Here is a 24,687-nt window from a genome sequence, read left to right on the forward strand (position 1 = left end):
ACAAACTCATTAAAATCAATTAGTTCTATTTCCTGCGTATCACGCAAGCAAGAGTTTCATGCGTAATAAGTGTGCCAATATGGCCGTGTAAATCCAGTCTAAATATTTAATGTGGTTAGATTATAGGTATGTATACCTCTAATAGTAAATTTACTTTGCGTGCTGTTGCCATTTTTGGTTTCTAAATCCAGCCTAAGGCTATGTCCACATATATGCTCAAACTCTGATCTCAGAAAATGTAGAATCTAGCATCATTTCACGTTCGGTTTGTTCACGGGGTAAGTTGTATTTTTTAATGGCATCACTTTGTGATACATACAATCCGGTACATGTAATAGGTCCCATAACTTTCATTAATTTTTTAAGGGGGAAGTTTGAGAAAAAGACAAATTGCGCCATTGATTTTGGACTTTTGTTGCATACAGGATAAATAATGTGATAAGATTGTTCTTTGGGTCAGCAGGATTACAACGATACAAGTTTAACATTCTGTATTTTTTCATCAGCGGAGCTTTATGAGGGCTTGTTTTTTGCGGGATGATCACAAGTCATCATTTTTTTATTCCATTTTTCTGTGGCATGGTTTTTTATTGATTTTTTTATGCATTCACCATGAGGTATAAGAAGCATGTTAACCCCTTAGTGACCAAGCCTGTTTGCGCCTTAATGACCAAGCCAAATTTTGGTAATCTGACATGTGTCACTTTGACATAGCATAACTCCGTAAAGGTTTTGCATATCCAAGTGATTCTGACATTGTTTTTTTCGCCACATATTGTACTTCATTTAGGTGGTGAAAATAGTCAGATAAAATTTGTGTATATTTATTAAAAGTGCCAAAATTGGGAAAATTTTGAAAAAAAAATCTCATTTTTTCACATTTTCAACTGCGATATCTCAAATATGTGCAAACATACTGTACAAATTCTTGATAAGATATATATTTCCATCTGTTTACTTTATTCTAGTTGCACATTAGAAAAAGTTCAGTTTTTTTTAACCATTTAAGAGACGTGCAAATTTAACATTGATTTTCAGCATTTTGAGGAACACTTTATTTTCCGGCACCAAGCCAAGATTACAAAGGCTCATAGGTGTCAGAATGATAGATACCCCCACAAATGACCCTATTATAAAAACTACACCCCTTAATGTATTCACTGAGGGGGGGGGGGGGGGTCAGGTGTATTTTTACCTCACAGATTTTTTTCAAGAATTAATGCAATTTAGAGGAGAAAAAAAATACAATTTCATGTTTTTGCAAATATGCCATTTAAAAGATGGGATTATTTTCTATAATACACATGAAAATGCGTATTTGCACCCAAAATGGATACCCCCGTTTGTCCTGTGTTCAGAAACATACCCATTGTAGCCCTAATCTTCTGTCCATATGCACAACAGGGCCCAAACCGAAAAGAGCAGACGGTGACTTTCAGAACAGTCACTTTGCTTGAAGGCGATTTCAGCCCCATTGCCCAATTGTAGAGCCCTTGATGGACCAAACGACAGAGAACCCCCACAAATGACCCCATTTTGAAAACTAGACCCCTTAACGAATTCCTCTAGGTGTGTACTGTGTATTTTGACCCCACGGTTTTTGAATGAATCTAAGCAAAGCAGAAGGAAAAAATTACGATTTTCATTTTTTTGGCAATCATGTCACTTTTAAACCCGTTTTTTTTTTGTACAGAACACATATAAATGAAGACTTTCACCCCAAAATAGATACCCCCATTTGTCCCGTGTTCAGAAACATACCCATTGTGGCCCTAAAATTATGTCCGTATTCACAACGGGGCCCAAAACTAAAGGAGCAGCCGGTGGCTTTTAGAACAGACATTTTGCGTGAAGGCGTTTTAGGCCCCATTGCACACTTGTAGAACCCTTGAGCGACCAAAACGACAGAGGACCCCCACAAATGACCCCATTTTGAAAACTAGCCCACTTAACGCATATAACTAGGGGTGTACTGTATATTTTAACCCCACAGTTTTTGAATGAATCTGAGCAAAGCAGATGGAAAAAATTACGATTTTAATTTTTTTGGCAGTTGTGTCATTTTAAAAACATTTTTTTTTGTATAGCGTACATAAGAATGAAAAAGTTCACCCCAAAATGGATACCCCCTTTTGTCCCGTTTTCAGAGACATACCTATTGTGGCCTTAAAGGGGTTGTCTCGCGAAATCAAGTGGGGTTATACACTTCTGTATGGCCATATTAATGCACTTTGTAATATACATCGTGCATTAAATATGAGCCATACAGAAGTTATTCACTTACCTGCTCCGTTGCTGGCGTCCCCGTCGCCATAGTGCCGTCTAACTTCGGTGTCTTCTTGCTTTTTTAGACGCGCTTGCGCAGATGGATCTTCTCCCTTCGGCTGGTCTCGGAAGCATTGGCATTTTGGCCCCGCCCCCTTGTACGCATCATCGCGTAGCTCCGCCCCCGTCACGTGCCGATTCCAGCCAATCAGGAGGCTGGAACCGGCACACGTCATGGGCGGAGCTACGCGATGACGCGTACAAGGGGGCGGGGCCAAAATGCCAATGCTTCCGAGACCAGCCGAAGGGAGAAGATCCATCTGCGCAAGCGCGTCTAAAAAAGCAAGAAGACACCGAAGTTAGACGGCACCATGGCAACGGGGACGCCAGCAACAGAGCAGGTAAGTGAATAACTTCTGTATGGCTCATATTTAATGCACGATGTATATTACAAAGTGCATTAATATGGCCATACAGAAGTGTATAACCCCACTTGCTGCCGCGAGACAACCCCTTTAATATCATGTCTGTATGCACAACAGGGCTCAAAAGGAAAGGCGCATAAAATGTCAACTGTGTCTTAAATTTTACGTAATCGCCATTATCTATTGGATAACGGAGATCATGTGACCGGGGACCGCTAACTGCGGCCCTCGGTCACTGCTCCAGGCTCTTGGCTACATTTAGTAGCTAGGAGCAAGGAGACTTTGAATTTCCAGGGCCCTGAACAGCTTTTGCGCTTGCGTCCGCCATTTTGCTAATGGGCACATGCGCCAAAGTTGGGGAAAGGTCCCGTCGGGGGACATCACCAGAGGCCTTAGGTAAGTAATTTCACCTCCCCTCACGAATCTGATCTGTGATTGGAGGTGAAATTTTCACTTTTTTTACTTTTACGTGATCGCTGTTTTCAATTGGAAAACGGCGATCCTGTGACCAGAAACCGCGTTTTGCGGGCCCCGGTGAAATCTCCAGGCTCTCAGCTACATTTGGTAGCCAGGAGCAGGGAGATTTTAAATTACCCTGGCAATCTGCGCCTTTTGCACATGTGTCCACCATCTTGGCGGCGGGCACGTGCGCAGAAGCCGTGTTTTTTTTAAAATTTTTTAAAAACTTTTTTTTACTTTACATGATCGCTGCTATCCATTGGATAGCAGCGATCATGTGACCGGGAACCGCATACAGCGGCTCCCGGTGACATCCCTCTGCTCTCGGCTACACATGGGAGCCGGGAGCAGAAGAATTTTTAAATTTCCCGGGTCGCGCGCAGCCGACGTATGACGTCTGGCGCGCATGCGCAGAAGGCGCCGACGGGACCTGGAGGCTGGGACACCGCCGGTCATCGTGGAGGAGGCGGGTGAGTACTTTCAGCTGCCCCGATGGATCCGATCCAACGGGGCAGCTGAATCTTTCACTTTTTTAAACTTTTTACCAACTTTTATATGATCGCTGGCATTCGGTAAATGCCGGTGATCATGTGACCGGGGGAGGGGACCTGCGGCCCGGAATGGCAGCTCCAGATTGCCGGCTACCTCCCGGAGCCAGCAGCATGGAGCTGCCACGTCGTCAGCTTGCAGGGCCTTTATCCCTGCAGGAAACGTATTTCTACGTCCTCAGGGAATAAGGCCCAGCAAGTGAGGACGTAAAAAGACTATGGGCCGGTCGTTAAGGGGTTAAATAATTTTGTGGGTCAGTTTTCTTGCGTTACTACCAAATTTATATAGTTTTTTTTAGGTTTTGCAACTTTTTTTTTACAAATTTTAAAACAAATTTGTAAAAAAGTAGCAAAACGTTTTTACAATTTTTTTCCCTCAGGATGCTGTATTTTTATTTATTTTTTTGCAGAACAAGTTGTGCTTTTTTTTAGGATATCATTTGGTGTTTCAAATGACTTTTGGATCAGTTTCTATTCTGTTTTTTTGTGAGGCAAGATACCCGGAATTAGCTATTTTAACCATTTTTATCTATATAGTTTCTTCACATTTTTCAACGTGTAAGTTAAATAATGTGCTACGTTTTTTTGTGGGTCATTATTAACTTGGCTGTGCCAAATTTGTAATTTTTTCTTTTGGGGTTTTGATTTTTTTTACTACCTTTTAACTACATTTTTTTAAAGATTTTATTCTTGCCCCACTAGTGGACTTGAATTTCATTAGGAATGATTGTTCCTATAATGCACTACAATACTTTAGTATTGCAGTGTATTACACTGGCCTATGAGACCCTGCCTTTGACTTAGCCTCATAAGCCACCATAGATGGCAGACCCTGAAGCTATTGTCAAACCTCCTGGTGCCATAGCTACCAATTTGCACCCTACAATCCCACTGCGGGGGTTCGAAGGTGACAGAGGAAGTCTTCATTGACTATTAAACAGTTTAGATAAGATGTTTCTTCACTCCCAGCAGTTAGAGCTGGAGCCCTGCTGGCATCTTCTCTGGCATGGAAGACCTGTTCTAGCCTTATTCCAGTGGCTGTAAAAAAGATATACTCATCGAGATAAGGCCCCTTAGTGATTGCCATAAAAAGGTGAATTGGAAGTGACTAAGAGGGTCAGAAACAGCTCCATATCTCAAAAAAGCCACAACAATTATATTGGTAGCCCAATAAATAGAAAAAAAAATGTTAGGGCAGTTAAACCAAAACATGCGCAAAGTTGCTAAAAATTGTCTAGTTATTAAGAACTGAAACGCTGGGCATTAAGGAGTTAACAGGATTTTTTTTTTCAAACTTTGCTTACTACAATATAATATCAGGCTGCAATTTATCATGAAGGTCAGATCCTAAGAGAATGGTATATGTAAGCGTACAGGATTGGTGCCAGAGCCTCTGGGGTCATTGATATCTTATAAAATGATGGCCTATCACTATGATATGCAATTACGTTATGATTTATCAGGGGTCCATCCTTTAAGACCCTTCTTGATCCTTACAATGAATCGGCGCTACAACCCCTTAACAGTTTTCCCTGCACAGAGCTTGGCAGGAAGCGCCACTGCGCAAGCGAAAAATAAAGTCAGCAGGGGTCCCGGAGGTTATATAATACACCCCCACATTATAGGATGGGAACACCCTTTGTGCTTCCTCAGCTTCAGGTATTAACAAACCAATCACAGTAGTGACCCCTCAACAGCAAGTACTAAACAGAAATACATTAAGGGCGCCCGTACATGCTGTAGTTCTTCTGCCTTAACCACGAGTGGAAACATATTAGACATACTAAGTCAAGTGACCCCTGTCTGGCAATCAGAGGCCGCAGCGTCACTGCCCATTTTCATGGCATCAGTGCTTGATGCCAGGAGTTCAAAACAGTGAGGCTGCGGCCTCTGATTGGCAGACAGCAGTCATCTGACTTTCGCTATCAACAGAGACCGGAGGAGTCGCACGACTGCAGCTCTGGATCGCCAGGGCTTAGGACTAGTAAGTACCATTTCTTATATTCTTCTAACCCTTTTGGCTTGGATTTTAAAAAGTTAATTCTAACTGGACAAGGGGTTAATACTTGTTTATATAAAAGGTTTTCAGTTTTATTTTAGAGTAATATGTACGAAACAGAAACAAATATTTTTAATTGTTGGCTCTTTATTTTAGTGTGCATTTGAAAATCAAAAGAATAAAGTATTAGAATCAGTGGGTACTGTTGTATCTTGTCTCCACCAGAAGAATGGGTGAAGACTAACTGCATGCCTACAACTTCATTGGCTGGGCTGGGGAATCTGCTAGTCTGTGCTCCTAGCTCCGCTGTCATAATTCCCCTGCCGACCTTCTTCCCTTCCAGCTTCGGCGGTGCAAGTTTCCCCTCCCCCCTCCTCTTCCATTTCTTTCCCCCGGCTGTCAACCCCTCAAGCCGGCACTGCTGTGGGCTCGTAGGTCCACAGTGATACTTTCCCCAGCGACCTTCCCTGCCAGCATTGGCACTGTAATTCCCCCCCTCCGCTGCATTTCCCCGCTGTCACTGCCCCCAGCACTCTGCCTTCTCCTGTCCCTGCTATGATAAAGTCTGTCACCCGCTGTTAGTCTCCTCGCCGGCGTCGCATAATCCTTGCAATATGTGATGGCACTGAGGAGACTGACAGCGCAGGAGTCGGGAAGGGGACAAGGGAAAGCGGCAGAGTGTCACTGCTCCCGGCACTCTGCCTTCTTCTCCTGTCCCTGCTCCGGCGCAGTCTATTGCAAAAGCCAGTCAGGGCACAAGAGAGAGCAGCCGTGGGGTCAGTGGCACAACGAGGCGAAAGGGGACATAATGGAAACCAATTCTGCGGCCCAGCCAATCAAGTTGTGGGCGTTGCTTGTGGGTGTGCAGCTTGTCTCCACCTAGTCTTCTGGTGGAGACAAGATACACCAGGATTGAATCAGTGCCCTATTTTGTTTTAGTTGTTTTGATATATACTAGTAATTAGTAGGACATTATAGTAGCAGTGTTTCTGGTGGCACATCACACTCACAGTAGCTCGATTACCACAAAATCGAAACACAGCTTGGCTCCTCCCACAGCAGTGACATCACCATAGGTCCTTTAGCCCACTGGATTTCTGTGGTGGTAGTAGGTCAGTGTGTTCTGTCAGGACTGCTGAGTTGTGTAGGAAATTATAGTACCAGTGTTTCTGGTGGCACAATGCGACACACAGCTCTGCTACACCCCACACATCACACACACACAGCTTGGCTCCTCCCACAGCAGTGACATCATCACAGGTCCTTTAGCCCACTGGATTTCTATGGTGGTAGTAGGTCAGTGTGTTCTGTCAGGACCGTTGAGTGGTGTTTTCTGAGATAATAACAGCTTAGTTGTATTCTCAGTGTGTTATTTTTGTCCTCCCCTTCCAAGAGCCCTAACTGTGTTGTTCTTCTGTCAGTCAGACTCTGTGTTTTTATACGAGGGGCTGCTGAAAAGTCTTTGGCTTGACCCAGAAAGAAACGAGTTAGGCCGCCTGCAGACGAGCGGGTCGAATCCGGCGAGAATGCTCGCCGCGGGACCCGACCTGAGCGCCTGCAGAGACGAGCGCGTACTCACCCGCGCCCGGCGGCCCCGGCTCTTTCATGTGCCGGCTGACGGGCAGCCGACGCATGCGCAGACTGGAGCCGGCGGCCAGGTGAGCAATCCTACATACAGTACAGCATGCCAACAAAGCTGTTCTAGGACACTTTTGTTAGTGAAGGGGCATGTTTGATCGTACCCTTCAGCCTTATGCACATTTATGAATCTGGATCCGTAATACGGTGCCCACTGAGTCAGAGACTCAGATCTTTGTTCTCATAAACTCATATGGACTCTGTGACCAAATAATATATAAAAAATAGTGGCGTTCTTAGCATTACGGAAGTATCCTCATTGCTTCTAAAATATGTTGTCTCATATAGGGAGCGCATGGGGTTCATGTGTCCGAGAATATGACAACGTCAAAAGCATGGACTGTTAGGCCTTATGTCCACTTGCACACACGGATTCCTTCAGCTGAATCCCGCAGCGGAATCCAGCCGTGCCCGCAGACAGACAGAAAAAGACATTTTCTAACCTGTCAGGATCCAGCGCGGGACTCCTCTGTGCCAGACGGGTCTTTTTTCTCCAGCACAGCTGATACGTCCGGATGTGCCGTCGACGTGCTGGGCGCTTACGCAGTGCATTTTTTCTTTAAATCTCCTGCTTTCCTGCGGAATGTCCCCAGTCACAGCTGTGGCTGTGCCGCGGATTGGACGGCTTTCAGTGACTGCAGTGGAAGCCGTCCCTGCGGGATCCGCAGAAAAATGAGGCATACTGCGATTTCTTCCCGCGTATGTGATCTGCACACCGGAGAGAAAAAAAACCACATCCGCGTGCTATAACATTGTTTTGCGGATGCTAATGCATCCCTATGGGCGGCTTGATTTACGGATCTCCCATGCGGGTTCCACAAATTACAATTGCCCGTGGACATTGGGCCTTAGTGTACAGATCCAGCTTGAATCTACAGTTTTCCTCATTTATTAGGAAACTGCTTATACATCAGTTTCATAATAGTTCCAGATCAGCTGCTGAGCCAAGAACTGCTGAAAATTCCAGTGGCTGACGACCGCCTCTGACTACAGGCTGCTGGCAGCAGAATACAGCAGTGTGCCATTACCTAATGGTCTTCTGATCAAAACTTGACATATAAACCTCAGTCTCTCGGGCTGGAAAACAACAGCTGAAAGTTTGGATTCTGCATCTGGAGGCTTAATTGTAGCAGATGACGCTAAAACTACTGTATGTCTGATAAAACATGTCTAGCAGAAACGAGTCTAAACTCTTCATCATAATACATCAGTTTTACTTTTGTACATTCTGTGGCAGCAGATCATGAATCATCTTGGTGGCTGCGATGTTATTTTCATTTCCATTGGCCTTTACCTCATTGGTTTTTTTTTTTGCCTTCCTCTGGATCAACATTGGAGTATAATAGGCTGAACTGGATGGACATCTGTCTTTTTTCAGCCTAACATACTATGTTACTATGTATTTTCAGCTTCTGATGACCCCTCTGTTCCAAAAAAAGCCACACGTGGTTGATGGCATTTAACGTGACAACCTCAGCTACTTAAAAAATAACTTTTTGGTATGTAACATGTCGGGCATAGCAACTATAGAGCTGCGCAAACACAAAGTCCCCTGTGTTACCTACTGCTGGGTGACCGAGCAGAACACACTGGAGTACAGTGAGCCATATCATGGGACCTGTCCAACCATATATTTACCAACCACATACATATTTACCAGGCTAACTTGAAAAAGTGGTTTTGGCAATGAAGGGGTAGTGGGGGGTTAAGAAAAAATCTGTTCTCATAAAGATATATAGAGAGTGATGTAGCAGGGTGTATTTGTTCCAGAATGTTATGAAGGCTACGTTCATGTTTACATTGCGGCTTCTGCTCATAGCAAGCTCTGTCAGATCCATCGTATGACAGATACAACTGGCACCCAAAAGACCCCACCGGCTCACCATCGGTATGTTGTGATGTCCACTGTTTTTATGAGAAGAACTGTGCTGAACTCAGTGCTATTCTCCCTGTTAAATCTGACAGAGTCTTGAAATACAAATGTGAATGTAGCCTAAGGGCAGGCTCACACGAGCGTAATTTAATAGCGGATTGCGGGGGTGAGATAAATGTATTTGATGAAATATACTCATACATTGCATATCATGCACATGTAAAAAAAGAACACAGCATGTTTGAGTTTACCACGTATTATGTGCGATAGAGCCCTATTGTGCACTATGGACGCAGACAACTCCCGTATGTGTATAGAGGTCTCCTTACCTTTCCTCATGGATGATGTCAAGGCATACAAGGATCGAGTATGATGAATTTCAACACCCGATCCTTTCATCCCCCTTGTAGATAAGTCATAAGCCGAACCGACCATTTATGTATATGTGGATTTCGGGAGAACTAGCATTTGGTTGATACGGTAGGTATTGAAAATGTATTGGCACTTTAAGGTCCTAATAGGAGAAGCTATAGATAGGTGAGGGGGAAGAGACTAATAATGCCTTTTTTATATAAGCCGAGAATCTCTTGATTCTAGTTTTCCCAAGCTCGTCACGTCACCACCAGCTCGTTTGCGCTCAGGCTGCCTGTTTAAACTGCACCATTCTCATTGAGAGTCCTGCAGTTCTCATGCACTAATCGTTCAGTGTTTTCCAATCCCCAGCACATAACAGGACTATAAGATCCCGGGGACTTTCACATGTTCCACCTCTAATGTTGTGCACCTGATCCTGTGTAGTAAATGTCCTGTTGTGGGCCTTTATGTTGGAGAGACAGGATAAAAACTTAAATCGAGGAAGAGATCTCATCGCCACACGATTAAACAGAGAAAGACAGAATTACCTGTGGCGGAGGGAATATTCTAGTCAGGGACACAACATAGAAGATATGAAAGTTATGATACTGAAAGGCAATTCAAGTCACAAAGCCATAGAAGAATTTGGGAATATAAATTTATAATAACTTTTGACACTTTCAATAGAGGGCTAAATTCTTCACGAGTACTTATGAGTGACTGGGAAGTTTGAGAAATCTATAGCACAGATAACACTGCTGGCCTGGTACCCTCCCCCCCCTCCCCCCCCCCCCCCCCTGGCGTTTAAACTGAGTGATTATCGTTCAGTTTTGCTCATTTGAACAATTTTCTGAATAGAATTCGATTCATCTAAACGGGGCTTAAGCTTTAAGATATTTGGGAGACACTATGACCAGCAGCTGCTAGTCGTACAGCTCCTTAAATGCCTACTATGTCTTGTTTGTTCCTATAAATTTTGCATTTTTGATGTATTGCTCCACTTGAACATAAGTTATACGATTGTGTCTACCGTGTTCCCCCCCCAAAATAGGTCCTACCCCGATAGTAAGATCTATCAGGTTTTTAGGGGAGGCTTGCAATATAAGGCCTCCCCCAAAAATAGGACCTAGTTCAGATGCTCCCCCCCAAATCAATACTCACCTGGTCCGCGGCGTCCCGATGGTCTCCAGCTGCGCTGAGGCAAACGGCTGAGTCCTCCAGGTCTGCCTGCTCAATTTCTGCTGGTGACGGGGCTTTGAATACCCTGCCTCCAGCAAAGTGAGCCCTGTGATTGGCTAATCTCAGTGCCATCTGCGAATCACAGGCGGCGCTTGATGAGCCAATCACAGCCATTCAGTGGATGACATCACAGAATGGCTGTGATTTCCTCATCGAGTGCCAGCTATGATTGGCTGCTGGCGCTGTGATTAGCCAATCACAGTGCTCGCTTTGCTGGAGGCGGGGTATTCAAAGCCCCGTCGCCAGAAAGAAGTTGAGCAGGCAGACGGGGAGGACACTTGCCGCAGTGCCGCCGGAGACCATCAGGACGCGGCGGACCATCCGGATGCCACAGACCTTCCCCCCGAAAATAAGACACTGTGCCCCTTTTGGGGCGGAAAATAATATTAGACAGTGTCTTATTTACAGGGAAACACTGTAGCTTGTCTGTGATAACTTTGCAATTACTTACTGAAGAAACTTTGTCTTTGATCGCTCTCCGGATAAGGAACACAGCTGCCCTCAGCATATTCTTTAAGTCGTCTTTAGAGGTTGTAGTGGGCACATCTGACAGCTTCTTATACACGGCTACTAAGGCATCTTCTCTGTATGACCAAGTCTTGGAATAGGCTCCTGCAACCTAAGACAAAACAAACATTTAATCAATTCTGGATTTCATCCTGACAACAGATTTCCAATCATGTAAGTGAATAAAACCCTTTTGCTCATCTCTAAGCATTTTTTCAAAATTTGCTGAAGAACTTCATAAGCAGATGCTTACCAAAGCTTCACCGAAGACTTCAATGGCAAATCCAGCCTCTCGTGATGCTTTCTCCGTCAGTGGCTCTGGCTCACCAGTGATCCTGCTTCTGGGAGTATCCCCAACAATATCTTCATTTGTTTCTGGCTCCAGGTAGGTAAATGTATCATCCTTCTGCTTCCGCTGAGCTGGGAGAGGCCGCTCGTCATAAGGTAAAGCATCAACCTTAAAATAAAAAAACAGAATAGGCTGTTTAATACATTTTCTCCATAGAAAGGTGGCGCCGCTTCCCATGGCAATATTAGCTGATCAGTCGTGTGACTCCTGTTTACTTGCCATACATGTCCAATATTTGAGTTAATGCACTTACATTGATCCTGGAATCAGTTGTGGATGAAGCTGGAGGAGGAAGAGGAGGAGGAGAAGGAGAACGACGTTGGGGACCTGGCTTAGGAGAAGTGACTTTGGGTAATTTTTCTTGCTGCTCTCTTTTATTCTTCTTTTCTGTACTTCTTTCCTTCTCTGCTTGTGGAGAGGCTGCCGCTTTGAGCTGTTGCTGAGGCGGGGGGCTAGACGAATACTCCAGTGGATTCATAGATGATTCGGGAGCTCTCTGTATCTTATGAGAATGAGAAACGGGGCATCCAGACAGTTAGACATTGAACTAAAAAAGGACATTGGGGAACAACTGCATTCATCTTTTCACTAATTGATCAGACCTCAGTAGTCATAGATGATGAGTAGGTTAGTGTTGTGTAGGGAGGGTCCTGAGGAGAGTCTTGCTTACCCACACATAAGAAAGTAGGAAAAACTGTCACTATAAGAGCTCAGCTAGGCTTGTAATCGACAACAAGTCAAAGCCAACTGTTTTCAATAGCCTATAACTCAGGATCAATACAGGATAAGTAATGTATGTGACTCCATCAGCAGAACAGTGATTGCAGCTCTGAAGTATAAGACAGGATACCACATTGAATCAGTACAGGGTGAGTAATATAATGTATGTATACAGTAACTTCATCAGCAGTATAGCGAGTGCAGCTCTGGAGTATGATACAGGGTGTAATTCAGGATCAATACAGGATAAGAAATGTAATGTATATACACAATGACTCCACCAGCAGAATAGTGAGTGAAGCTCTGGAGTATATAGGATGTAACTCAGGATCAGTATAAGGCAATGAACTTAATAAATTTGTTGTGTTACTGCTTTTTATGTAGATTCTAAATTAAAAAAAGGAAAATTGTGCCACTTATTAAGTGTACAGTTTTGTATAAGAATGTAGTAGATCTAATGAAATACATCTATATCATATAGATAGAATTATACCAAGTTGGCACCATGACATATGCTCAAAGTTTACATCAATAACTGTTGTAAAATACTACTACTATATAATTCTACATCATTCTTTTAACCCCTTAATGACCAAGCCAAATTTTGAAATCTGACAAGTGTCACTTTGACATAGAATAACTCCATAAAGGTTTTGCATATCCCAGTGATTCTGACATTGTTTTTTCGACACATATTCTACTTCATTTAGGTGGTGGAAATAGTCTGATAGTATTTGTGTATATTTATTAAATGTGCCAAAATTGGAAAAATGTTAAAAATATTTTCATTTTTTCACATTTTCAACTGCAATATCTCAAATAGGTGCAAACATAATGTACATATTTTTAATAACATATGTATTTCCATCCTTTTACTTTATTCTGGACGCACATTGGAAAAATAATAGTTTTTTTTTTTTTTAACTATTTAGGAGACGTACACATTTAACATTGATTATCAACATTTTGAGGAACATTTTGTTTTCCTACACCAAGCCAAGATTGCAAAGACTCATAGGTGTCAGAATGATAGATACCCCCACAAATGACCCCATTTTAAAAACTACACCCCTTAATGTATTCACTGAGGAGGGGTCATGAGTATTTTGACCCCACAGTTTGTTTTCAGGATTTAATGCAATTTAGAGGAAAAAATAGAATTTCATATCTTTGCAAATATGACATTTTAAAGGTAGTTTTTTTTCCTATAATGCACATGAAAATGAGGATATGCAGCCCAAAATGGATACCCATGTTTGTCCAGTATTCAGAAACATATCTATTGCGGCCCTAATCTTATGTCTGTATGCACAAGGGGCCCAAAATGAAAGGAGCAACTGGGGGCTTTCAGAACAGACATTTTGCATTAAGGTGTTTTAGACCCCATTGCCCACTTGTAGAACTCTTCAGCGGCCAAAACGACAGAGAACCCCCCACAAATGCCCCCTTTTGAAAACTAGACCCCTTAATGAATTCATCCAGGGGTGTACTGCGTATTTTGACTCCATAGTTTCTGAATTAATCTAAACAAAGCAGAAGGAAAAAAATTACAATTCTCATTTTTTGGCAATTGTCTCAATTTAAAAACAGGGTTTTTTTGTACAGCACACATATATGAATGAAGACTTTCAGCCCAAAATGGATACCCCTGTTTGTCCCGTGTTCAGAAACATACCCATTGTGACCCTAATCTACTTACAGGACACATGGATCGGCCTATAATGGAGGGAACACCCGTTGGATTTCAGGGAAAAACTAAATAAATTCCAGGCCCAATTGCTCAGTTGTGCAGAAAAAAATGGACTCCCTGAAAATAATCCCCCCCCCCCTCCGCGCCCTTGTTGGCATTACCTAAACGTAGATAAAAGTAATAATGTAAACTGTGTGGTATGTCCGAAGACAGGGGAAATTATGGAAGCCTGATTGGGATGGGCACATGGGGCAATAAAATCGGGTATCCCTCCTCCCATGCTTTTTTAGGGTATATTTCTTGACCTCAGCGGGTGGGATGGGGTGTAAAAAGTGGCGCTCTACGAGGCTTCGTAACTTTGTGGAGGTGCGGCGGTCTCACTAAGAAGGCGCTCAACAAGCTGCTCCTGGAACTGCAGGAAGGCGAGCGTTCCCGGGGCTTCTTGTAAATTACGTAGTACAGGTAGCGGTCTGAATAATGCCGGGCTCACACAGCTGTGTCCCTGTGTACGGACACGTAATGCACTGCACATAACTGCGTACTCACACATGCGGTCATGCGCAGTACAAAGTTTTTTGTTTATATTTCCCGCGCCGTTGCTTAGCTATGACTCGGGTACCCGCAACCTGTACACAATGCAGTTGTGTATGGGCTGCGGGTATATTCGTGACCATAAAGTACAATGGGCTCTATGTCACGAAGATTTCAAATTTCCTGGGCTCCCCGGCTCCTGCTCATGTATCAGGCATTTTGACTGCGGGCGCATACACAGGAGTCGGGTAAGGTCCATGGAGGATGATCGTGTTGGACTTCAAATGCGGAGGCCTCCGGTAAGAAGTTTCATCTCCTTTCACCGATTGAATCGGTGAGGGTAGATAAAACTTCAACATTTCTTTTTTTTAACTTTTACGTGATCGCCATTATCCATTGAATAACGGCGATCCCGTGACCAGTAACTGCATATCGCGGCCCCACATGACATCTCCAGGCTCTCGGCTACATTTGGTAGCCAGAAGCAGGGAGATTTAAAATTTCCCGCGCAATCCTCGACTTTTGCGCATGTGTCTGCCATTACGATGACTGGCGCATGCGCCAAAGTCGGGGAAGGGTCCACGGATAAAAATCCCATCGGGGGACAAATCCAGGGACCTTAGTTATGTAATTTCATCTCCCCTCACGGATATGATCTGTAAGGGGAGATGAAATAAAAAAAAAAAAAAAAGAAAAGTTTAAAAAGTTTTAACACTTTTTAACTTAACATGATCACTGTTATCCGATGACAGCCATCCACATTGGCACATGTGCAAAAGCCCGCGGCAGGTGCAGATCGCCGCGGGACATCACGGAGGACAACGGTGAGTATTTTCACCTCCCCTCATGGATCCGACCCATGAGGTGAGGTGAAACTTTAACTTTTTTTCACTTTTCCGTGATCACAGGCCCAGGGACCAATCACTGCGGTCCCTGGTGACATCTCCTTGCCTCCCGGCTACCTTCAGTAGCCAGGAGATTTCAAACTTGCCAGGGCTCACGGCCTTCTGAAGACCAGCGTCAGGTCCTGGAGGACCAGATGGCAGTGGATCACTACTAAGGATGGGCGTGAGTACTCTCAGCTACCCTGATGGACCTGATCCATGAGGGCAGTTGAATCTTTAACTTTTTAAAAACTTTTTTTACACTTTAATGTGATCAGCGCTATACATTGGATAGCAATGATCGCATTGCCGGGGGGAAAGGGGGAGGAGCGGGCCCTCCCTGTGACTGCTCCAGGTTGTCGGTTACCTCCAGGAACCGACAGCATGGAGCTGTCATGTCCACAGCCCACGTGGCTTTAATCCCCAGAGGAAGCATGGTTTTATGTCCTTGGGGATTAAAGCCCACTTAGCTAGGATATAAAAAGTCAATGGGGCTGTCACTAAGGGGTTAAGAATGAAAGAATACTGGATGCACAACTTTACACAATCTTCTTGTGACCTTCTCTCCTTGCAACAGTATTCTCATAAAATGGAAAAACTGGGACTAGAAGCACTATGTACTTTGTCACTTCAGGCACTCCATGAATGGAAAGGTCACTGCTTAAAGAACAAACAGCCAAGATTTTACGATTGCCAAAAAATAAGAACTTATATTATTTACAAGCAAAATCTGCTAATATAAAGCAGCCCTTATGGGTCATCCCAAGCATTCATGGCTTATCTCAATTGCTCTTCTATCCTTGCCCCTTGCGTACAATAGGGGTGCTGCATTCACTGACTGGTGAGGATGCAAAACAATATGCCACAATTCAGTTGCCGTTAGCGGTCAGCCATGATGGGCGTCGCACAGATTGGAGACTACTACCATAAATGTTCATGGTGACAATAGGTCTTTAAAATAGGTCTTCCCACAAAAGACTTTTATAGTATATCAACTAGTTATTCCACTTGGCTAGTTTAGAGGTTTTTAGAAACTGCCCGCCTCCCCCCAAGGAAACATGGACCCAAATATCAGGGTAGTTTGAGGGCTCCAGGTTGCCAAGAACTGTCAGACAGCAATAATAAGCACTTGGTCTTCAAGGTCTGCCTCACACCGTCAAAGACTTTATCTTCTTATCCTTCCTCTCCTGTCATTAAAAAGTTATTAGGAGTTGAAGGGAATCGCTCCATTATAGGAAACCTGATCTCAGGTGGGTGGGGGGTACTAATTCCCCAGGAATGTCCCGTCACATGTGGAAATATCAAACTATTTGTTGCCACATAGAAAAAACTACGACCAGTGAGCAAGGTTAAAACTAAAGTGCCTTGATACTGTGCCTAAAGGCTTAAAGAAAAACATTAGGCACCTCTACCCCCGAGCCACGCCAAACTTGTTCTAGCTGTAATAATAAATCATCTATTCAGTGACTTTGACTTTATATCTGTTCTTGTGAAAGCTGGGTGACAAGCAGTATGGATGGTATTACAGTTCTCATTTCTTTATCGGTTGAATAATCATGAATTCGGCCGATAGTCATCCTGTGTATATGTGGGCACCGATAGGGGACAGAGTAAAGAGAAAGAGAAAAAAAAAATGTGCCCACTTGTCAGTCAATTGTTTTTTAATTCAACTAAATACCAAGAGACTATTGGTCCGTGCAAACAGGCAGGTATTCATGTATGAAGGACTACCTGTTTGCAGTGGATGGTGGAATGATCTCCGGCCCGTTACACCTCCATTCTCTGAATGACTATCGCTCCTGTGTGAAAGCATATGGGCAAGAGTTGGTGGGATGGCTGCAGAATGCTTATGTGTCATTCCATCTAAAGCCGGGGCGGATTTGCATTGCAAAATCCGGAGTGGGATTTCGTCTCTGGATTGTACAGCAAACTCAGCCCATAGCATGCTATGGCCAAACGTGATTTCCTGTCCACGAGTGGAAATTGATTGCGATTTTCCACTCGTGGGGAAGAAATTGCAACATGCATGAAGTCAATAGAAGCCGTCCATCCTGCGGCCATTCTCCAATACTCATTGCAGAATGACGCGGCTCCCACAACCATCGCCACAGGCACGGCATCCTCTGTACTGCGCATGTGCGCCGGCATGCCAGCGCACATCCGCAGTGCAGAAAAGGAGATGGCAGAGAGGTAATCTGGGGTCACCGGGTCTAACTCCGCTGTGGAAATCCCGCATGTGGGGTCTGACCCGCCTGTGTGCAGGAGGCCTAAAAGATACCTTGAAGGATCAGGTGCTAAAATTCAACACAACAAATCCTATTTTCTCGATATCTTCTGTTGGGATAAAGTCAGGAGTCTCCCATACCCATGCGGGTGTTGTCCGGTCTTGCCAAAATCAGCAGGTTTGCTTTTGACTAATGTGTATGGCGACCAACATAGTATAACAAGGTAGTTTTGAAAAATCTCTGCGCAAACCCTCGTGCGAATTGCAAGAGCATTCATATCTGTTATTACTCTTCATTGTGCGTGTTGTGTGATCTTTTTCTTTTTTAATTCACAGAGTAACTAAACTATATTAAAAACTCTGACATGTCACACAGTGAGATGTCAGAGGTACTGAATGGTGGGGGTTCCAGGTGCTGAGACCGCCACCGTTCGCTAAAATGCCTTTGGTAGCCAGAAGCAGGGAGATTTTAAATTTCCCAGGCAATCCTTGACTTTTGCACATGTGTCCGCCATTACGATGATGGGCGCAGGCGCCAAAGCCGGGGAAGGGTCCACGGATAAAGATCCCATCGGGGGACAAATCCAGGGACCTTCGTTATGCAATTTCATCTCCCCTCACAGATACGATCCGTAAGGGAGATGAAATTAAAACTTTTTTTTCTTTAACATCTTTTTAACTTCACATGATCACTGTTATCTGATAACAGTCATCCATATTGGCACATGAGTAAAAGCGCGCGGCAGGTGCAGATCGCTGCCGGACTAAACTATTTTAAAAACTCTGACATGTCACAGTGAGATGTCAGAGGTACTGATTGGTGGGGGTTCCAGGTGCTGAGACCGCCACCGTTCGCTAAAATGAACAGACAGAAGCGCTCAGCTGAGGACTATGCAGGTTTGGCTATGTCTGTCTCTGCACAGAGCAGTTTACAAGCTCCATAGAAAGTCTGTGATGACAGCCGGATGGACACAGCGCTCAGATGCATCCTTCTTCCCATTTGTTTAACCCCTTAATGACGCCGCCCCTTTTTCCTTTTCCATTTTCGTTTTCTCCTCCCCCCTTCAAAAAAATCGTAACTCCTTTATTTATCCATCGATGTCGCTCTATGAGGGCTTGTTTTTTGCGGGGCGAGTTGTATTTTTCAATGGTGCTATTTAATGTACCATATAATGTACTGAAAAACTTTAAAAAAATTCTAAGTGGAGTAAAATGAAAAACAAAACAAAAACGACATTCTGCCATCTTTCAGTGCGTCTTGTTTCTACAGCCCACAAACTGCAACATAAATGACATGATAACTTTATTCTATGGGTCGGTATGATTACTACGATACCAAACTTATATAGGTTTTTTTACTATACTACTCTTTTTTTTTTTTTAAAGACATTTAATTTTTTTCAATTATTTTCTGCAGTCATCTTCTGCGCGCAATAACTTTTTTATTTTTCCGTCGATGTAGTTTAGCGATGGCTCATTTTCTGCGGAATGTCCTGTAGTTTCTGTTAGTACCGATTTGGAATACATATGACTTTTTGATCGCTTTTTATTGCATTTTTTCTGGGAGACAGGGTAACTAAAAAAGTGCATTTCTGGCGTTCTTTTTTTCGGACGACGTTCACAGTGCGGGGTAACTAATGCGCTACTTTGATAGATCGAACTTTTACGGATGCGGCGATACCAAATACATATTTTTCTTTTATGATTTAGATTTTTAATAATAGATATGGCAAAAGGGGGGCGATTTAAACTTCTCTTTTTTTTTTTTTTTTTTTTTTTTACAATTAATAAAACTTTATTTATTTTTTTTTAACTTTACTTTAAAGTCCCCCTGGGGGACTACAACCAGCGATGCTTTGATCGCTCCTGCAGTATGACGTAATGCTATAGCATTACGTCTAGAGATGAGCGAGCATACTCGCTAAGGGCAATTACTCGATCGAGCATTGCCCTTAGCGAGTACCTGCCCGCTCGGAAGAAAAGATTCGGCTGCCGGCGACGGGCGGAGAGGAACGGAGGGGAGATCCCCCCCCCCCCTGCTTCCCCCTGCCGCAACTCACCGGTCACCCGCGCCGGCAGCCGAACCTTTTCTTCCGAGCGGGCAGGTACTCGCTAAGGGCAATGCTCGATCGAGTAATTGCCCTTAAGAGATGAGCGAGCATACTTGCTATTACTGCCATTTGACAGGCAGTCTATCAAGCCACCCTACGGGAATGACTTGATAGGCAGTTGTCAAGGCAGCCCTTTCAGAAGGCCCCCGGCTGCCATGACAACTGCACGGCTCCCCCAACCTCACCACGGGGGGGGGCGCGTACGGGACCCCCGAACATAGTTCGGGGCATTTAAAGGGTTAATAGTTAAAAACTTTAAGCTGCCTTATATGTAATAAGTACTGCCAGTTTATTGTTAGGAAGAACTATTTGTACACAACATACATATATGATAGATCTGGAATACAGACACTGTTGCTAATGTTCCCCACAATGGCAATATAGGGGAACAGACAGTCCTTCGTACTCCCTCCACTGTGCTGACACCTGTATACTCCTCATGCTGGACAGTCACAGGGTAAAACAGAAGAACATCAAAGGCTGGCACCTACCAGGGCCGTGTCCAAGAGGTCATGCAGCTCTAACTGTTGGTAAACTTTCTGGCGATATTCTTCCATCTGTTGCTTCTTCTGTTTGGCGGTATCATAGTCTTCCTTCTCCACAGCGCAGCGTTTCTCCACTTCATAGCGTCCAAGACGTTCCCCGACCTGAAGGAGATATATCACATTGGCAATAAGGAAGTTGAACTTATACTAGATCATTCAGTCTGTAGATTCAAGAAAATCAGTTCAGACTCATCATGTAAGTTAGTGATAGTCAAGCTGGGCATTATGGTTCCGAGTGCAAGTCATACCTCTTAAAAAACAATGCTGTTTGGGCCCTAAAGGGCTTTTCCAGGGAAATACTATTGATGACCCATCAATAGTCGATCGGCTGGGGTCCGCATTAATCTAAAGTGCATAACTAAACAATTTTGCAATACGTTTCCATTAAAACTTTCCTATTGTCTGGATCCTACAGATCCTATGCAGACTATGCATCCCCATGGGAATAGACAATAGACACCCTGCAGCCTCATATTAATGTTCTGTTGTCCTCTACTTTCTGGTAACATATACTTAGTAGGTTAGCAAGAAATAGAGCACAATTTGACTGTACAAGCAAACTGGTGGGGAATTTTTTAATTAACTTTTATTGCAAAGTTACTTTATTCTTCATATTATATGCATTGAGAGAATAATAAATCAATTGTTTGCAAAAGTGGGCAAAGTCTGTAAGCATCATGTCAGAAAATAATAAAACTGGAGAATCACGGAAAACAGAATGTGCTTCTAAAGAGGGATTTTAGATTTAATCTCTGCTTTTCTAATCTACTGAACACATCAGCTCTCTCTGCCCTGGCCCGAGACATTTAGCAGATTCTAATACCCTTCACTAAGCACCTCTATTCTCTCTACATCCCGGTGCGGACTAATGCTACACTATTGTCACTAGCAGCAAATCCTCTAAACTTCCTGAAAGAGTAAGTGCACTCTTTTAATGTACAGAATAGGCAATTCTAAGCATTTTTGCAATAGATATATTAGCCTATTCTGTACATTTTTCTTACAAAACGCCTCTTCTACTATGCAGCTAGGTGAAGACGGAGCTGAGAACTCTGTCTTCATCCGGCTGTTTAACAGTAGAGGGCGCTCCATCCACAAGTGTCTGCAGCTGTTCTCTATAGAGAACAGCTGCAAACACTGTCCTCCTCCCATATTACGGTTTATTCATGAACATCACTATTATATCTAATTTATTTTTAAGAACTCTGTGCCCCATGTATCCTACCACCCCGTGTTTTACAATTCTCATGTCCTTCTTATATGCCACCATCCCTGGGTGCTGTGAAGGAAAAGCGCTCTTTTCTGCACACAGCGTCTCTCTTCACAGCGCTGCCAGGTTCCCACTGGACTCAATGCTTTGACATACAATAGTGTACACCCAATGCACTGAGAGCCCTGCCAATGGATTGGGCCCAGCAGTGAGTGGGCGCTGCGAGGAGAGAAGCCGTAGGCAAAATCAAATGCTTATCTTTCACAGCGCTGGGGCACAGTGACATATGAGAAGGATGGGAAAGCAGTAAAACACATGGGGGTTTTGGAACACAGGACTATTAAAAATAAATTATACACAATAATGACATTTAAAAAAAAAACTGTAATATGGGAGAGAACCGTGTATGCAGCTGTTGTGTCTGCACCAGTTCTCTATACATGTGGATAGAGCGCCCTCTACTGTTAAACAGCCGGATGAAGACAGTTCTCAGCCCAGTCTTCACCTAGCTACATAGTAGAAGAGGGGTTTTGTAAGAAAAATATACAGAATAGGCTAATGAACGTATTGCAAAAATGCTTAGAATTGCCTATTCTGTAGATTAAAAAAGTGCTGAACAGAACAGGCTAATAAAACCTATAGCAAAAATGCCTAAAATTGCCCATTCTGTACATAAAAAAGTGCAGGTGCTCCTCAACGTCAGTTTGCAGCACAGATCCGCACCTTCTGTAGATCGACAATAGCTTGTTTGAGCTTCTTGGCGTAGTCATAGTTTTCATGGTGGACGGCCTCCTGCTTCTTTTCATCCAACTTGCGAATTATTTGTGCCACTTCTGGATCCTGGTACATATCAAAAGCCAAGTCATCGAGAGCCGAAATGGCATCAGGTTTCCTGCAAAGCAAGACAGACAGTAATGTTTATAGCAGCAGATTGTAAATTCAAGTGCAAAATCTGTGGAAAAGATGGCTTCTGTCATGGAAAAATTACAGCTGGAAAGTATTTTATTAGATTTAAGATGCCACTGATTTTGTAGGGCGTCCTAGGCCAATGAAGCAATGCAGACCGCTAGCTGTTACCAGTCTGCATATGTGGCAGCTACAGGGCAATGCAAGTAATTGTTAGGTATGCAAGTAAAAGATGGCAGTGGGGATTTGGATAGCAAAGTCATAGAAAGCCAGAAGGATATAAGAGCCAATAATATTGATATTCTTTGCCGGTCGTTTCCCTTGTTTCTCCCCAATTGTAAAATGCTGTTTAGAATTCCTATCCTAAAAATCAAGGCCCTCAATAATACTGCACCGGTTGGTTTCCTCTTATCCTTAAAAGGGGTTGTCCAATTTATTCAATTTTGATCTCACTAGGCTCCCCACGTGTGAAATAACAAATGAGCTTATAGTCCCCTCTCTCATCCAGTGCCACTGCTCTGAGTCTCTTCTGTGACATAATGCTTAGAGCCTGCAGCTGCCGGTGTACAGGATGCCATTGCCTGCAGCAGCCTGTAACATCCGGCAAACAGGCTGCTGCAGCCCTAAGCAATAAGTCGGAGGGAAGACACAGAGCGGTGACGCTGGACACAGCAAGGAGCCAAGAGAAGGGAGTATAAGCTGATTCGTCATTTTTACACAAGGGGAGCCTGGTGAGATCAAAATTTAATAAAATTGGACAACCCCTTTAAAATGGCTAGCAGTGCACTCCATTCTGTTAAGGACTAACAGCGGTCTTCATCCGTGGTAACTGCCTTACACTCCCCCATCCAAGACTTTTCCTATGCTGTTCCTCTTCCTTAGAAATCTTTCTTCTGTCCCTTAAGACTATCCAACAGTGTAGGCTCTAAACACTCAACCTCTTCAAGAAAGCCAACCACAGTAACTACTAAACTACACCACTCGTTCTTTCCTTTCTGTCTTGTAATGGCCTTGCAATATCTTCATTCATAGCTCTTATGATCGCAGAGAGCACCAGTGGGAACCATATGTAATTTTTTCCAATGTAGTCAAGCGCATTAAAGACGCATCTCCTGTTGTGATAAATGGAGAAATGGCACAGATACACTGTGTTGTTGAAAACAGTTCTGGATATTCGAGTGGTATTTATTAGCCCTAGTCCTCAGGACATTAGTGATTCAACCAGGTTACAAGGGCATTCAAGCAAATAAATAATGGAGCTCGAGCCACAGATAAGAAAATCCTTCAAATGAAATATGGAATTCTCACGTTCTATAAGAATCCCTTTTCTTTTATGGTGGATGTTAAAGCAACATTTCCAGTTGCATAGCCCACATTTATAAGAGCCTCTAATAGGGCCAGCTATAATACTCCTCAGTGCAGTTGGAGATGGTGTTTTGCAGGTTCAGGGACACAAAGGAATTAGGATGTGTTTCAAAGTTTTATTTTTATGAAAAATCACCCTTGAGCATTCCGGGATTTCACCAATCAAAACTGGATCTCTACACAATATTCCCCAATGCTTGCTTTCAGTTGGGAATGTTGAGAGTTTTAATGAGTTATAAAAAATGCCCTTGAGTCACGGTCCCCGTTTGCATCAGACCTCTGCAGGCAGGCAGGCCGACCCTGGGATTGAACTCTCAAAAAAAAGATTGCATTAGTTCCTCTTGATAAACTTTCTTTTGAAACGTAGTTTCAGAGTATCAAATTGTAGTATGAAAACCTAATCAGAAGTGCAATTCCTCCTGAACTGTCATTATATTCAAAATTCAACTTCCACTTCTTGGCAGGACAACTGGAGAATTCAAGGTAACCATTTGAGTTCGTTGGTTTGAAATGAGTTGTCATCAGAAGCATAGAGATGGACATCTATAAAAAACAATATCAGTGGAGTCTACAGTTCCAGAGAACTCCAGTCCCCACCAATTATCATTTAAATCATTGATACAATCCTGGAAATCAGATATAGAGCCATCTCAAATTATTAAAACATGGTCAATAAATCTCTTAGAAAAGAAATGATACATGAATCTGTAATTCTTTCCCATATATAGATTTGCATAACTCGGGGCAAATTTCGCCCCATGGCAGTACCCTTCATTTGTAAATAAAACTGGCAATTGAAATAAAAATAATTATTATATAATATTAAATCAATTGCATCCAGTAAA

The 24,687-nt window shown here is 43.3% G+C and overlaps 1 protein-coding gene across 3 annotated transcripts in view; it reads right to left on the minus strand.

The window, feature by feature from the left end:
- The window catches only part of CEP104 (centrosomal protein 104), a 103,201-nt gene that overhangs the window by 62,491 nt on the left and 16,023 nt on the right, over positions 1-24,687 (minus strand). For 2 of the 3 annotated variants that reach the window (XM_066607292.1, XM_066607295.1), the window contains 5 exons: positions 22,295-22,463; positions 20,308-20,463; positions 11,910-12,158; positions 11,561-11,764; positions 11,252-11,419 (listed from right to left, as the gene is read on the minus strand). In XM_066607292.1, coding sequence (XP_066463389.1) covers positions 11,252-11,419; positions 11,561-11,764; positions 11,910-12,158; positions 20,308-20,463; positions 22,295-22,463 — 946 coding nt within the window. The remainder of the gene's footprint in view (positions 1-11,251; positions 11,420-11,560; positions 11,765-11,909; positions 12,159-20,307; positions 20,464-22,294; positions 22,464-24,687) is intronic. The other variant, XM_066607294.1, reaches the window with a different exon arrangement.

The sequence above is a fragment of the Eleutherodactylus coqui genome, chromosome 6 (assembly GCF_035609145.1).
Source record: "Eleutherodactylus coqui strain aEleCoq1 chromosome 6, aEleCoq1.hap1, whole genome shotgun sequence".
In the NCBI taxonomy this organism is placed as follows: Eukaryota; Metazoa; Chordata; class Amphibia; order Anura; family Eleutherodactylidae; genus Eleutherodactylus; species Eleutherodactylus coqui.